Source organism: Rhea americana, unplaced genomic scaffold, assembly GCF_003343005.1.
Source record: "Rhea americana isolate MKP2758 unplaced genomic scaffold, rheAme1 scaffold_4, whole genome shotgun sequence".
NCBI lineage: Eukaryota > Metazoa > Chordata > Aves > Rheiformes > Rheidae > Rhea > Rhea americana.
Window position 1 is genome coordinate 10,837,563 of NW_028186534.1, and position 13,161 is coordinate 10,850,723.

At 40.5% G+C, this 13,161-nt stretch overlaps 1 protein-coding gene across 1 annotated transcript; it reads left to right on the plus strand.

Moving 5' to 3' along the window:
- Positions 1-3,721: 3,721 nt before the first annotated feature.
- Positions 3,722-11,979, plus strand: LSM14B (LSM family member 14B). The gene is made up of 10 exons (XM_085314269.1): positions 3,722-3,742; positions 3,958-4,149; positions 4,483-4,618; positions 5,050-5,166; positions 6,978-7,148; positions 7,313-7,399; positions 8,487-8,648; positions 8,828-8,981; positions 10,056-10,235; positions 10,648-11,979. Exons 1-9 carry the CDS (start codon positions 3,722-3,724, stop codon positions 10,225-10,227), a joined length of 1,212 nt encoding a protein of 403 aa, XP_085170395.1. The 3' UTR covers positions 10,228-10,235; positions 10,648-11,979.
- Positions 11,980-13,161: the final 1,182 nt, after the last annotated feature.

Consider the following 13,161-nt stretch of genomic DNA (forward strand, 5'->3'; position numbering starts at 1 on the left):
ACAGGATCGCGGAGCTGACGCCGTCCGTGGCCGCTCAGGCTTTGGTGCCTCTGCCCCGTCCGTCTGCGCCCGGCTCGAGCAGGGCCGCAGATCCGCGCCGGGGGAAGGGGCGGGGGGCGGCAGCGTCGCTATTGATGCGTCTTTGTTCCTTCGTGATCGATAACTGGGCTCTGCTGGGGGGCGGGGGGGGGTCGCGCCCGCCCCCGGCTCTGCCGCCCGCCGGCCGGGCTGCCCCCCGAGGCTCTGCTCCGTGTCCCCCGGCGCGCACGGGCAGCTTTGTCTCTTCGGATTCGGTCGTTACCTGTGCTGGGAATTCCCATATCTGCTCTCAGGAAAACCTGTCCACCCACCCTTGTTCAGTCTCTCAAGCAGCATTTAATTTCTTAGTCCTTTTAACGTCCAGCTCGGTTGCTGCAGCCAATCTGTATGTGTTTTTTTTTCCTCTGAGTTTTGTCCTTTTTCTTCTGGAAAGTTCAGCTTGTTCATTGCCTTCAGCAGCCCGTCGTTCGTGCTTCAGGATGGTTCAGAAACCAACATCTTTTGTCTCAACATTCTGTCTGCTAGAACTTGAGGCACTGTGGTTTGCCTTGTCTTTCATAAGGCAGCGTACGCTATAGTCCTTACCCGGTATGATGATGCTTATGTGAAACTGGGCACAAATACTTAAAACCTCTCTGTGTTTAAGTAAAAAAAAAAAAAAAAAAAGTGAGTTTTTACAAATTTGCTTTTTTTCCTAGGGAAATAGCTGTCTGTCTAACCATATAAATGGAGCTATTTCTGTTAGTGTTTCAATAGCAGTAGACTGAGGAACTGCAGGAAAAGTGGAATTCCTTTACCATATGTACAAGATGGTATTCACCTTTATTCAACAGCAGGGGATGGTTTCTTACATAGTTTTAGCTTCCACATAGCACTTGCTACTAAAGAGCTTAAGGGGTATATTTCAGAGGCCTGTGTGATTACATCATGGTGTGGGAAAATGTATGCTTTATAAAGAGACTTCTGGCTAGGTCTTGTATGTGTTAGTCTTAGTGTTCAGCTTTGAACTGGAATTCCTTAAGAAATTTGTTACAATAGACTAGAGTAGGGGGAAGCACATTCTGTCTCCTACACATGCACTTAAAGTGCTGTTTTATAAACTTAGCAGTACATACTTAGCTTTTTATTTTAGCTCAGTGCCTTTTTTTTTAATTAGGAGACTTTATACCAAAATTGTGGCTAGTCTGGCATCAATGTTGAAATTGCACCTATATAGGGATAGAAACGCTATGATCTACTGATAGGCAGTTTGTGCTGTATAGATAGCTGCTAAGCTGCTATTAAGCCCAAAATGCTAACGTTTAAGGCTCAAACAAATTTGATGCATACTGTGTCCTGTTCCCTTGACTACTATAATCCGTGTAGTACGAAGAATAACTTATTTTGAAGGGACCTCAGGAAGTACTCTGGTTCAGCCTCATATTCAAGGTGGGGCTACCATCAATTGATTCATATTCTGTCCTTGTTAAATCTAGGTATGTTAGATGTTAATCTCTCACGGTTGTAATTTAACACTGGTGAACTTAACACCCCTACCATAGGAGTTCTCTGAAGAGACTAGAGTTTACGGACAAGAAAATAACTGTGTAGGCTCAGTTTTACCAATGTCTAGTCATTTTGGTTATTCCTCTTGATTCTTCTGTGGTCTAGCTCTTCTCACTCTGTATGAATACAAGCTATGTTATAAAATACTAGCTGCAGTACAATGGTTTGTTTTAGTTTGTTTTTCATCTGTAAAAAATAGCCACTAACTCTGTGGTAGATAGCCCTTTGGACCTCAAAAACTTAAAACTGTACTTTGTGATGCACCTGAGGTCATTAAATGCTTAATATGTGGGGGCAGGCACATTCAGATACTGTTTTGTCTATAATAAGGACATAGTTTTCAACACTTGAAGTTAGAAATCAGGATATTTGGGGATGAACCAACTGAGACTGTCTGGAAAGCTTCAAACTTTGCAGATCATGTATTTTTCTATGTGAAACCTGACAGACTGATCCCAGAACACAGAATCCAGTGCTCAGAGAAGCTGTGTACTGAAGTTAGCTGTTTTGTTCTCCAGCAGTCCCTGGCTAACTTTAGATTATTACAGCATACAGCTCACAGTGATACATACTAATCTTGCACAGGGATATTGCCTTGGTTCATATCTAAAAGGCCATAAGCATTGCTTTCAGTTTATTATCTACTTCTAGTTGACTAGGTTACAGTTGTAATATGATCAACAACAGCTGGAGATCTAAAATAAGTTGGAGATTGTAAACTAATGGAGGACAGTCATTCAGAGGAAGTGACTGACAGCTTGTTCTTGCACCAGTTGTGATTCTCTTCCAGTTAGGTATAAGCCAAGGTGCTAAACAGCATCAGTAAGGTGGGGAGAGAGTTTGGTAAAGATCTGCTGTACCCCGAACTTATTCTTCCTTGTGAGCTTGCTTCACTTTCAACAACAGAATAAACTGGAATATACTTTGCAGCACCAAACTCTTTAGGGGTGAGGGGGGGAATGCCAGGATGCAGCTTTACATCTCTGAGAATGAGACTTCTGATGAGTAGGCTTGTCTGCAACCACTATCACTTGTAATAAGTTGGTGTCATTGTAGCACAACAGGGATGCTCAGCTCTGGTTTTGAGTTGATCCACTATTTGCTACCTTTTTTTTTTCCTCCCTTCCTGGAAGTGCTTTAGTGTCTATCCTATATAGCTTGTGTGACAGAGCTGTCCGCAATTATATCTTTCCAGTTGTGTAATAGTAGTAACAGCTGGCTGGCATGTGAACATAGACTGTAACATAGTATGCCCTTGTGCAGGGAGTATTTGGAGTGTTTAGGATGTAATTGGTAAAGGTACTTTAGGCCCCTTGGCATGTCTGAATTGAAAGGTTAAGTATTTTTATGGTAACCTGTCAGAAGCAACTGCTACAGCTCCAATATGGAATTCTTTCATTACCAGAAAGCATAGTTTAATCTGTGCTGATGCTTATCCAAATTTGCAAGGCTTTAAGAAAATGAAAAAGTAGACAAGTAGTTGTGGAACTTCTATAACTTGTGACTGAATCTCTGTACATGTACATCATGCTTATTCTCTAGTCCATTTCAAGCTTTTATACCTCAGTCTCCAAATGTGACTATGCTACCTATTTTTCTTCCTGCACTAACWCTCCAGTAAGTCCGACTCTCACCTCTTTCTTGCTGTTTAGTGGCTCAAATTTATGCTTCTCCCTGGTAGCCACACAATCAATTACAGCCTTCTTTATTTAACTTTACTGTGTAACAATGTTTTGGTTAGTACCTGCACAAGCGTTCTAATATCGGGGACTATAAAGCCTCAGTAGGTACTGAGGTTTTAGTTTTGTCACTAACAATTGCTTTGTAGTCAGTGGATATTGATCTTAAAACCAGTGGCAAGGAACTTTGAGAGTGGAGCTAGAAATAGAATTTCAGTAGGGAGCTTTTGTCATTAACAAAACTTTTCTGTTGTCTGTATAGTAAACATCTGAAACTAAAGCTGAGGAATTGAGCTATAAAGCCGTGTAAGAATTGTTCCCTGCTGCTTCAGGAGCATCTTCTGCCCTCTGCTGCAGTGGCAGTTCTCTTGAGCTGAATGTCTGTATGGGACGGGCTGAGAAGAGAAGGGGAATTTGACAGTATTGAGCTACAGGGGAGGCCCTTAGTTTTGGTGGGAATGGCTTCCTCACTCCACATGGTCTGTAGTCCGTACATTCATGGCTTGATATAAGCAAATCTGTTTATATAGGCTGCTGGAAAAGTCAGCATTTGAGGGAACAGTTGTGTGGGATAAGGAGAATCAGGGTTCTGGAAGTGACCTACTTTTTTTGTTATTCTGGCAAGTATTGTAGGAATACTACTTAATTGCCTAAATTGTAACTTAGGAATACAGTGCTGCAAAGATAATGCTAGACTAATACTAATCTTTCTAATGCTGAAGTGCGATCCTTTGGTACTGAAGACCGGCCCACAGACAGACCTGCTCCTCCAAGAGAAGAAATCTATGAATACATCATTTTTCGGGGAAGTGACATCAAAGACATCACTGTATGTGAACCTCCAAAAGCGCAGCATGCTCTGCCACAAGATCCTGCCATTGTTCAAGTAAGTTGCCTGAAGCATTGATAGAAAGCTCTGATAAAACACTGGCAAGGAAAGGTTGAATTTTAGTACAGACTTACAAAAACAACGGCCAATTAAATGTGTCCAGGAATTTTCTGATGTGTTTGAAACATACCAAACTTCATTTTAATACTTAAAATATCAGCAGCATTAGAAATTTGAGTCACTGTCTAGTTTACTAGCTAAGAATGCAGGAAAATCATAGAGGTAAACTAACAGTTCTCAGTGTTTAAGCTTTAATAATGCTGAAGTAGAGAATCACTGCCAAAGCAAGTTGACTTCTGGGCACTGTAAATGTACTTTGTCTTGTTACAGTCTTCGCTGGGCTCTGCCTCTACATCATCCTTTCAGCCACATGTGCCTTACAGCCCATTTAGAGGTATGCCACCTTACAGCCAGCTTGCTGCCAGCTCTTTGCTTAGCCAGCAATATGCAGCCTCATTAGGTTTAGGTAAGTAAAAACTTTACTTACTAGAATTAAAGGTATGGTCCTTGTATGCAGCTGCTGTGAAATCAAATTACAGCAACTCTTACAGAATTCCTTGGCAAGTGTCAGGGTATAATAAACAGCAAATAAGTAGTTAAGTGATCTGCAGGGAAGACAGACACATGCACATACACACACACACACAATGCTAAAGGATCTTTCTGAAAGTAATGTAAATCTTAACAGTTGAGGACAGTTCACTTCCAGTCTAACATACCTTACATATACTGTATGTATGTAAAGAGAACCTATATTCCCAGACAGGACTATAAATGAGCTGCTCTAGTGCTATTCTAGAGGTTCTTGTATCTCTTTCCAAGTCCTTCAGATGTTTCGCTACCTTGTATCTTATCCATATATCTTTTTTGCTTCTCTTCTTCTCTCTATCTCTTCAGAGAAATTGGTAAGCCCTCCAGCATCAGCAGCTGCTTCCAGCCCTAGCTCTTCTCCGTCTCCACAACCTGTTTCAGAGCCTGACATGTCTTCAGAGCCCCATCAGCTTTCTTCTAAGGGTAACAGCAGTTTGAGGACTCCAAATATTTGAAAGGACTGCATGGCACTTGCACACATTGTTTTTGATAACCCTTCCTAGAATGATAGTTCTTACATGGGTAATGCTGGTAGAACTAGTACATTTTTGGTTATTGCTGCTTTTCATTATGTGAAATATTACTTCCTCCTGCTCTAGAAGTATTGATTAGAGAGGCAGGAGAAAACAAGTACAGGTCAGTTGATCCTGTACTGTAAGTACCAGGAGAGTGCTGCAGTCTAGGGATGCTGGCATGCTGTATCATATCAAGAAATACTTGCTAGCTTAGGACTGAGCAGTCTTTCCTAGAAAGACAAGCATACTGTTTAAATAGTGGATTGCTAAAGACATAGGTCAGTTTAAAACAAACAAAAAAAATATATTGCTGTAATTGAGAAAATTCTAGGGTGCGTGATGGGGCAGTGTACCTTACAAGACTCGATTAGTAAAGCATGACTAACAACTCATTAAGAATTCCAGAGTGTGGAGCTGTGGTGAACTAGGATAACATTCTGGGTATTTGCTTCTATGCTTAAAGAAAGACAAAACACTTTTTAAAAGGAGGTTGAGTAGAGGTACTAGACTGACCATCTTCAGGGCAGAGACACCAAGTGCAGCCTGCATTTAAACATGGTAATTAGTTCCACCTGTTTTTAACTTAAGCATGTATGCTTGTGTTGGCATGAAATTACTCTACTTTCTTGTTTTGGCCATTAGCCTATACTCACCTTTCCAATGTTCTGCTTAAGCTTTGAAACTCATGTTAAACTTTCACAGCAGCTTTGTCCTACTAAATAATCCTTAGGCTGTGTGTCTGTTGTCTTTGCAAGTTTTCCAGGTGTATGTAACTAGGAACCTGCATGATATTACCTCCTGGGTATATCTAATGTGGACTTAAGTCATCCAAAGTGTCAGTGGTTTGGTTTATGCGTACTCTAAAGCTTTTCACTTTTCCTGCTCTTAAACTGTATTCAGTTAGTTTGCTTCCAAGCATTTTTTATGCATAACTACATGTCTGTAGTAATCCAAAGCTTCTAATTAAATGCAGAATGCAGTATTTCTTCTGACTACTGAAGACTGTCACTTTATAATATAATTGGTATAAGGTATACCAAACCATGAAAAGTATTTACATGTTTTGTAGTGTGAATAAATAAGCCTGGATGGAAGAGCTACAGAAGTCTTGGGTAACACTTTGGCCTTGACCAAGAAGGAATTTAAAAGGGTAACTTTGAGATCCTGGTCTGGTTTCAGGTTTTATTTGTTTGAAAGCTAGCAATAAGCAATGACAGTACTTCAAATAGTTGAAGAGCTTCTGAAGATGGGCTTACAAAATGAGATATAGTTGAGGTTAAGCCTCTCTGGCAATTTTTTTTGACAAAGTGGGTGAGATTTCTTTGAGCAATTTCAAAATGGTAATTTTTCCTTTGCATTTAAGGTACCATGTAAAGTAAAATCCACATAACCGCAAATACAGAAAGAAATTGGATTCCAGTATAAACTTTCTATTAAGAGACTGCCTTAGCTTGCATATCTAATGTGTATCTAACTCAGTTTAAGAAATAAATGGATGGATTTGCTGATTTAAGGCACTGGATTTGAGAGCCAAGAAGACTTGTATGGTGGTAGTGCTTTACCCTAGTGTACATGCCACTTAGTGGCAGAGTGTATAGTGACACCACTAAAGTTTTTGAATAATTCCTTAAAAAAAAAAAAAACTCCATTGAAGTGGATAGGGTTCGAGTAGTGTTAGTGCACTTGGTGAAATGCACTTTGTTGTTGGAATTTTTGTAGGTGCTGGCTTTCCTTCTGTTCACCCAGTCCGCAAAAGCCCCATGGTAGAGCAGGCTGTTCAGACCGGCCCGGTTGATAACATGAATTCACAAAAGCCACCCCCTGTGAAAGTAGCTCCAGGGATTCAGCGCAATGGACGGCAGGTTCCGCAGAGCAACAGTAAGACAAATGGTATGTATGTACTGCTTAATTTTGAAAGTGCCATTTTGAGTTGTCCTTCCACATTGCATACTAAGTGTCATTTAGAAGCATCCTTCCAAGTTGCATAGTAAGGAAAGACTAAACTATTTCAGTTTTGTTCTTGTGCTCCTTTATTAAGTTTGTTTTTCTTTAAGTTTCTGTAGATACAGTTCAGGCAACACCTGTGCAAACCCAAGGACAGGTGAATGATGAAAACAGAAGACCTCAAAGGAGAAGATCGGGTAGGTTAACCTGACACTAAGCATTTGCTTTAGCTTATAAAAGCAAATATGTTCACTCTTGTGGAGCATAATGGGCACAAGACCGGGAGCAAAAAAAGGCTTGATAAGGCTTTGGGCATTCAGAAGTGCTTCCCTGACAAAATAAGTTCTGGAGCCTCAAAAGTTTAGAACTTTGCGGGGGCAGAATTCTGTTGTTGATGCGTCCATTTCCCCTGCCCCTTGAAACTTGAAGGTATATTATAAAAGCCGATGCTCTGAGTTGGTAGCAATAACTAGATTTCTGTGAAACCTGAAGTATTTTTACTGGGAAGGGAAGCCTATTTAAGAATTTCCAGAGGTATGGCCTATGGCTAACAGTGGCTTACAAATGAGAGGAACTATGGAGTCATTGGTTCCATAGAACAATTCTTATCTGATTGAGACTGCCTGCTGGTAGGCATAAGAAAGTGAAATGAACTTCAGATCTGAAGAACATATTCCTGCACAAGCAAACTGAGAAGGCAGGAAGCAAAACTTGAGTCTCAAGTTTTCAAATCAATTTGCCTGAAGGCAACACTGTACAAGGGGGTTATAGCTTTTCCAAGGAAAAAAATCAATAGTTTCTCAATTAGAAACTGAGAAATGCTGTGAAAATTATACAAATTACAAGCCTCTTCACGGCTGTATAAGTCTTGGGTGACTGGGGAAACCAGTGGTCCTATTCTTCCCTGCTGTTAAGGCAAGTTTACAGAGTAAATACAGTGAGATGCTTGTAAATGAATAGCAAGTAGAATTGATAGTTGTCTCTTTCCCCCCAGTTCTACTTTGTATAGTGCTTGTTTTGATTTTTCTCTCCTAACACTGAAAGTTGGGAATAATCTGTCTTAATAGTAGAACTAACATCCTGAAATGCTTTTCAGAAAGTTAAAAGTATTGCTGTAATGTGTTTTCTACAGCCAAGTTCAGAAGTTACTTTCAAAGAGGTGTGGCCTAACCACAGGACTGGAAGCCAGAAACTCCTGAGTTCTAATCCTGGTTTCCTCTGCTCTTGAGCAAGTCATTTAACCTCCCTGCGTGTTACCAAGTGTTTAAACTCTCCTGCTTTCAGGAAACAGGAGAACCAGAAATCGTTCTAGAGGACAAAACAGACCAACTACTGTGAAGGAAAACACAATAAAATTTGAAGGTGACTTTGACTTTGAAAGTGCAAATGCACAATTCAACAGAGAGGAACTTGATAAAGAATTCAAGAAGAAACTGAACTTTAAAGGTTTGTGGCTTCATTAAATATGAATTGCTGAGCTAGTAGTAAACACTGCATAGAGAAACTCATTCTGAGAAATTGCATGATTACATATGGCAGCAACTCAGATCTTGTCTGAGGGAGCAAGAAAACAGATGGCTCTTCAGTATGCATCAAGGAAGTGTAATGCATTTTATTATCTTCAGATGACAAAGCAGAGACAGGGGAAGAAAAAGGGGACCCTGGAGTGGCAACTCAGAACAATGATGGTAATACGGAGGAGGACCTTCTGGGACCCAACTGCTATTATGATAAATCTAAGTCTTTCTTTGACAACATCTCTTCAGAACTGAAATCTAGGTAAATATTTTTGAAAAGCTTGCTTTTTGGCCTCTTCATCTCATCAAAATAGTTTGGATTGTGTTATGCAGTTTTAGGCCTAGAATTCTAGGCATAGCCTATGGAATGTGATTTAATTCTTTAAAACTTAGTGCTAGACATCTGGCAAAACACTTCTTAAGGGGAGGACTGCCATACATTTGATGGCTCACTGGTCATTATTACTAAGCCTCATGCAGGGAGATGAACAGAAAGCAAAGACTTCAGCTGATTCTGATCCACCTTGCCTAAACTATAATACAAGAATTTCCAACTGTCTCTTCTTGTACTGACTTTGTACCCATCTGACTTAGAAAAACATCTTATCTGATTCGTGGGAGGAGGCAAACAGGGTCATGCTGTGCTGRAGATGGGATGGCTATGCAGCTTGTAGACTGGAACAAGCAAAGTCTGTAGTCTGGGCAGGGAGGAGCTCAAGTCTATCTGTAGAAATGCATTAAGTACTTGAAACATTAATCTCTTTTTTAAAGAATCTGCTGCTGACACTAGTGTTAACTAGTGAAGTCAGAGTTCCCTTTAGTGTCGGTATGTAAAATTCCCTTTATAATGTTTCTGCTTCCCTTTAACAAAGCTTTCTTGAAAGTGCTTACTGTAGGGCATCCAGGGTTATGCAGGAAGAAGYAAACTGATGGTGTGGAGCTATTTCAGTAGGTGTCTGCTGAACCTTGGGTGTGACAGGACTTCCCTGGGAAGTCTGGGAAGCCTTCACTTTAATCAGAAATTTATTTTTTCCAAGAAAAAATATTGGGGTTTGAATTCCTAGTGAAACCCTCTTCAGCCCTTTTCAAGGCCTCTTCCAGGTCCATCTTCAGTGTTCTGAAAAAGTAGCTTGTGAAAGTCAACAGCTGTCACTTTGAAACTCACGCTTACCACAGGGATTGAGCTGGGGTTGTGCCTACACTGCAGCTTTTTCTTGATGTAGTCTTTCTTTTTTAAATTAAAAAAAGAAGAAAAATTAATTCAATGAAATAGGGTGTTTGAGGCTTCCTGATAAATGAATTGGAGGCTATTTAATCTGAATGTGGTATTGTTCAGTTCTAGGCGCACGACATGGGCTGAAGAAAGGAAGCTCAATACAGAAACATTTGGAGTGTCTGGACGGTTCCTTCGTGGCCGCAGTTTTCGTGGTGGATTTCGAGGTGGAAGGGGTAGTGGAGCAGCAAGGAGAAACCAAACCACTCACAGAGCTGGTACTGGCAGAGTGTAACTTCAGAGGCAAGTTTTTGTTGTTGTTGTTCGTTGTTGGTTTTTTAGCAAGAACAAATGTTGTCTCAGAACTGAGCTAGGTCTGTYTCTTTGCCCGAGTTGTATATGCAACCCATTCTGCTTTCATGGATACATCAAAAAATGTTCCTTATCGTATCTGGTGTATCTTTCCAAGTGATAAAAGGAAACATGAGATGTTTAAAATGCTTTGTCTTTGTTCTGTTGATTTCTGGAGCCAGCATTCTGTCCACTCTGGAAAGCAAGAGCTGCTTATTTCAGCTGCAGTAATACGTTGAGGCTTTCTAGCTAAGTGTTGCAGAGTTGATACAAGGGTTAAATTCATTGCTTTATTCTTGTTGGGGAAGGGTCTCTTTAGTATCAAATCTAAATCTATCCCCTCCCTCCGTTTTTCCCTGAATAGGTTTCAACATTTCTTCGGAGAAGATGAAACTGTACATAGAAAGAAAACGACCAACTGCTGCACTAATGTGGGAAAATGGTTCATATTGTTTACTGTCTCAGCTCAAATGACAGAACTTCATGTACTACTGCTTCTATTCTGGACTTATTTTGGACCAGCAACTAACAGCTGGAATATTCTTTGGAAGAGGGAATGTGTTCAGGGGTACCTTCTTCAGGGTGGCTTTAATTTTCATCTTGTTTTTGTTTTTTTTTTAAGTGCAGACTAACTTACAACATGGTTCTTCTTTCTGGGTCTCTCAAAGGCTGCTATAGTCTAAGCTTAAAGTCAGACTCCTTCTCTGTACCCTGAAGAAGATAATCATGCTATTTTAACATGGAACCAAAGCTCACTTGAAATAAACCAGCTAACTTGTTTGTTCTGAGTAACCAAATGGATTCTTTGGTGCTGCTGGTCTTATTGTTCTAGGCAGCATGTGAAGTAGCACTTGGTATCTGGAAGAATGGATTCCTGGTGCTGAGGAGTTATGTATATTGTCACTTGGGAATACTGGATTGTTGATCATGTAGTAGTGTAAATGACTGGACAACTGTTTGTCAGCTGGTACTAATGTGGAGGTACTGCAGGCTTGCACGGAACTGCATCGCCCTCAGATTGGCGAAGGGAGCTGGGCACTCAGAGCCTTGGAATATGTAGGTTAGAGCAGTATGGGAGGAGCAGCGTGCTGTGGTGTCAGCAGGACAGGAGCAGCGAGCATCTTTGTGTGCTCAGATAGTCTTCTACAGTAGGTAACTGACTAGGAGGGAGCTCATAAAGCTCTGATTTGCCCCAGTTTGTACCTCATTCATAGACAGTACTAACAGCAAACAGTTCTCTGTACACTAGTAGACTGTGGTGGAACACTATGGAATGTTTTCATTAAACTAGGAATGGGGAGTCCATATAATGAAGCTTAACAGATGGGCATGTTTAATTTGTTTCCTCTAAACCCCCCATACTGTAAATAGTTTAGTTGTTTTTTTTGTTTTTAAAATCTGTATGTGGGGAAAGGGGCTGGGAGGGAGGGGGCTAAATTTGTTTGCATGAATAAGTGGGTTAAATTGCTATAGGCATGTGTCCCTTTTTTGTTCAGTAGGGAATTTTGTTGAAAAAGCACCTTGATGACTGAACCCCTTACATAGCTAGAATTTTTTAGTTACGCATTGACTTAGGTTACTGTAAAAGCTTGGATTTATTTTTGTAGGACTTTATTGCTAAGAATTAGAACATAGCAGTGGGGCTGCTCTTTGGAGTAATGTAAATTGTAATTATAATAAACATGTAAATGTTTAATATTTTTCTCAGTGTATTCTGTATGTAACTCAGCAACATCAGCACATAGGACTTGTCCAATACCTGTCTTAATACGGTTCAAATCTAATTCAAAGGAAATTATATTGCAGAGTTTTAGCCAGCCTGAGAAGTATTGCATGTTATTTTTAAATGGTGTTTGAAAACCGTGTTACAGCCTTTGACCCTGTTCTTACTGTTATCCTGTGTTTTCATTTTTGGCCAGTCTGGGGAGGTTTGAGGATTGAAAAAACTAGCTAATGAATGGAATAGTTGCCCAAACTGCAATGCATGTACCTCATTCTCTGTGTATCTGATGCAACCTGAAGTCTGTGTATTGGTATAACTTAACTGAACTTTGCTTCGGGTGGCAATGCTTCTGGCTTCAGTAGCTGCAAATGCTTTTAGTATCTGGACTCATAGTAGCAAAAAAGGGTGTGTGCTAAAATAATCTGGAAGCTGCTACAAGCCTCTATTTTCTCTGCTGGCAAAACAGCCAGCGGGATGCGATTTTGGCAATGCAATTCCATCTCAAAACATAAACTAAGCAGCGAGTACCTCATGGCTTGTCCTATGTGACTACAGTGAAAGGAGAAATCAAAATTAACTTCTGATAACAATTTACTTTGTTTTCTTGTTCTAAAGTAATAGTTCCCTTTACCCATTAAGCCTCAGTTCTAACAGCTTCAAGACACAGCTGCTCTGTTACTGACAATACTGAAGCTGCTTTACTGTGAACATAGTGTAGGTTTCCACAGGTAGAGTGCTGTATCTGCATCATCTGTGTACTGTAGCAGTGTAAGGAGCCCAGTGCCTGTGGTTTGATACTCCTGGGCTCATCAGCTGCCAGCCCTTGTCTACTGCAAGTACTCATTCTAGTTCAGTCTATGGCAGACAACAGTCTACGTAGGTATCTTTCACACAAGAGCTAAGACTAGGAAGAGAGTGACTTCTGCAAGAAACCAAACTGTCCAGCAGTTCAAAACTCCAGTTTTGAATCACTCCTCAGGGTAGCACTTCATCCCATAAGGCATGTCAAACAATGCTATACTTAAGCTAGAGAAACTGCCTTGTTTATGTGGTCTAATTGTTTTCTGAGCAGAAGGAAAGATCACTGCAGCCTTCCTGTCCTTGATTCCTGTGATAGTCTGCCTGCATTTCCCTCTGAAGCACTTAGCTGTAAAC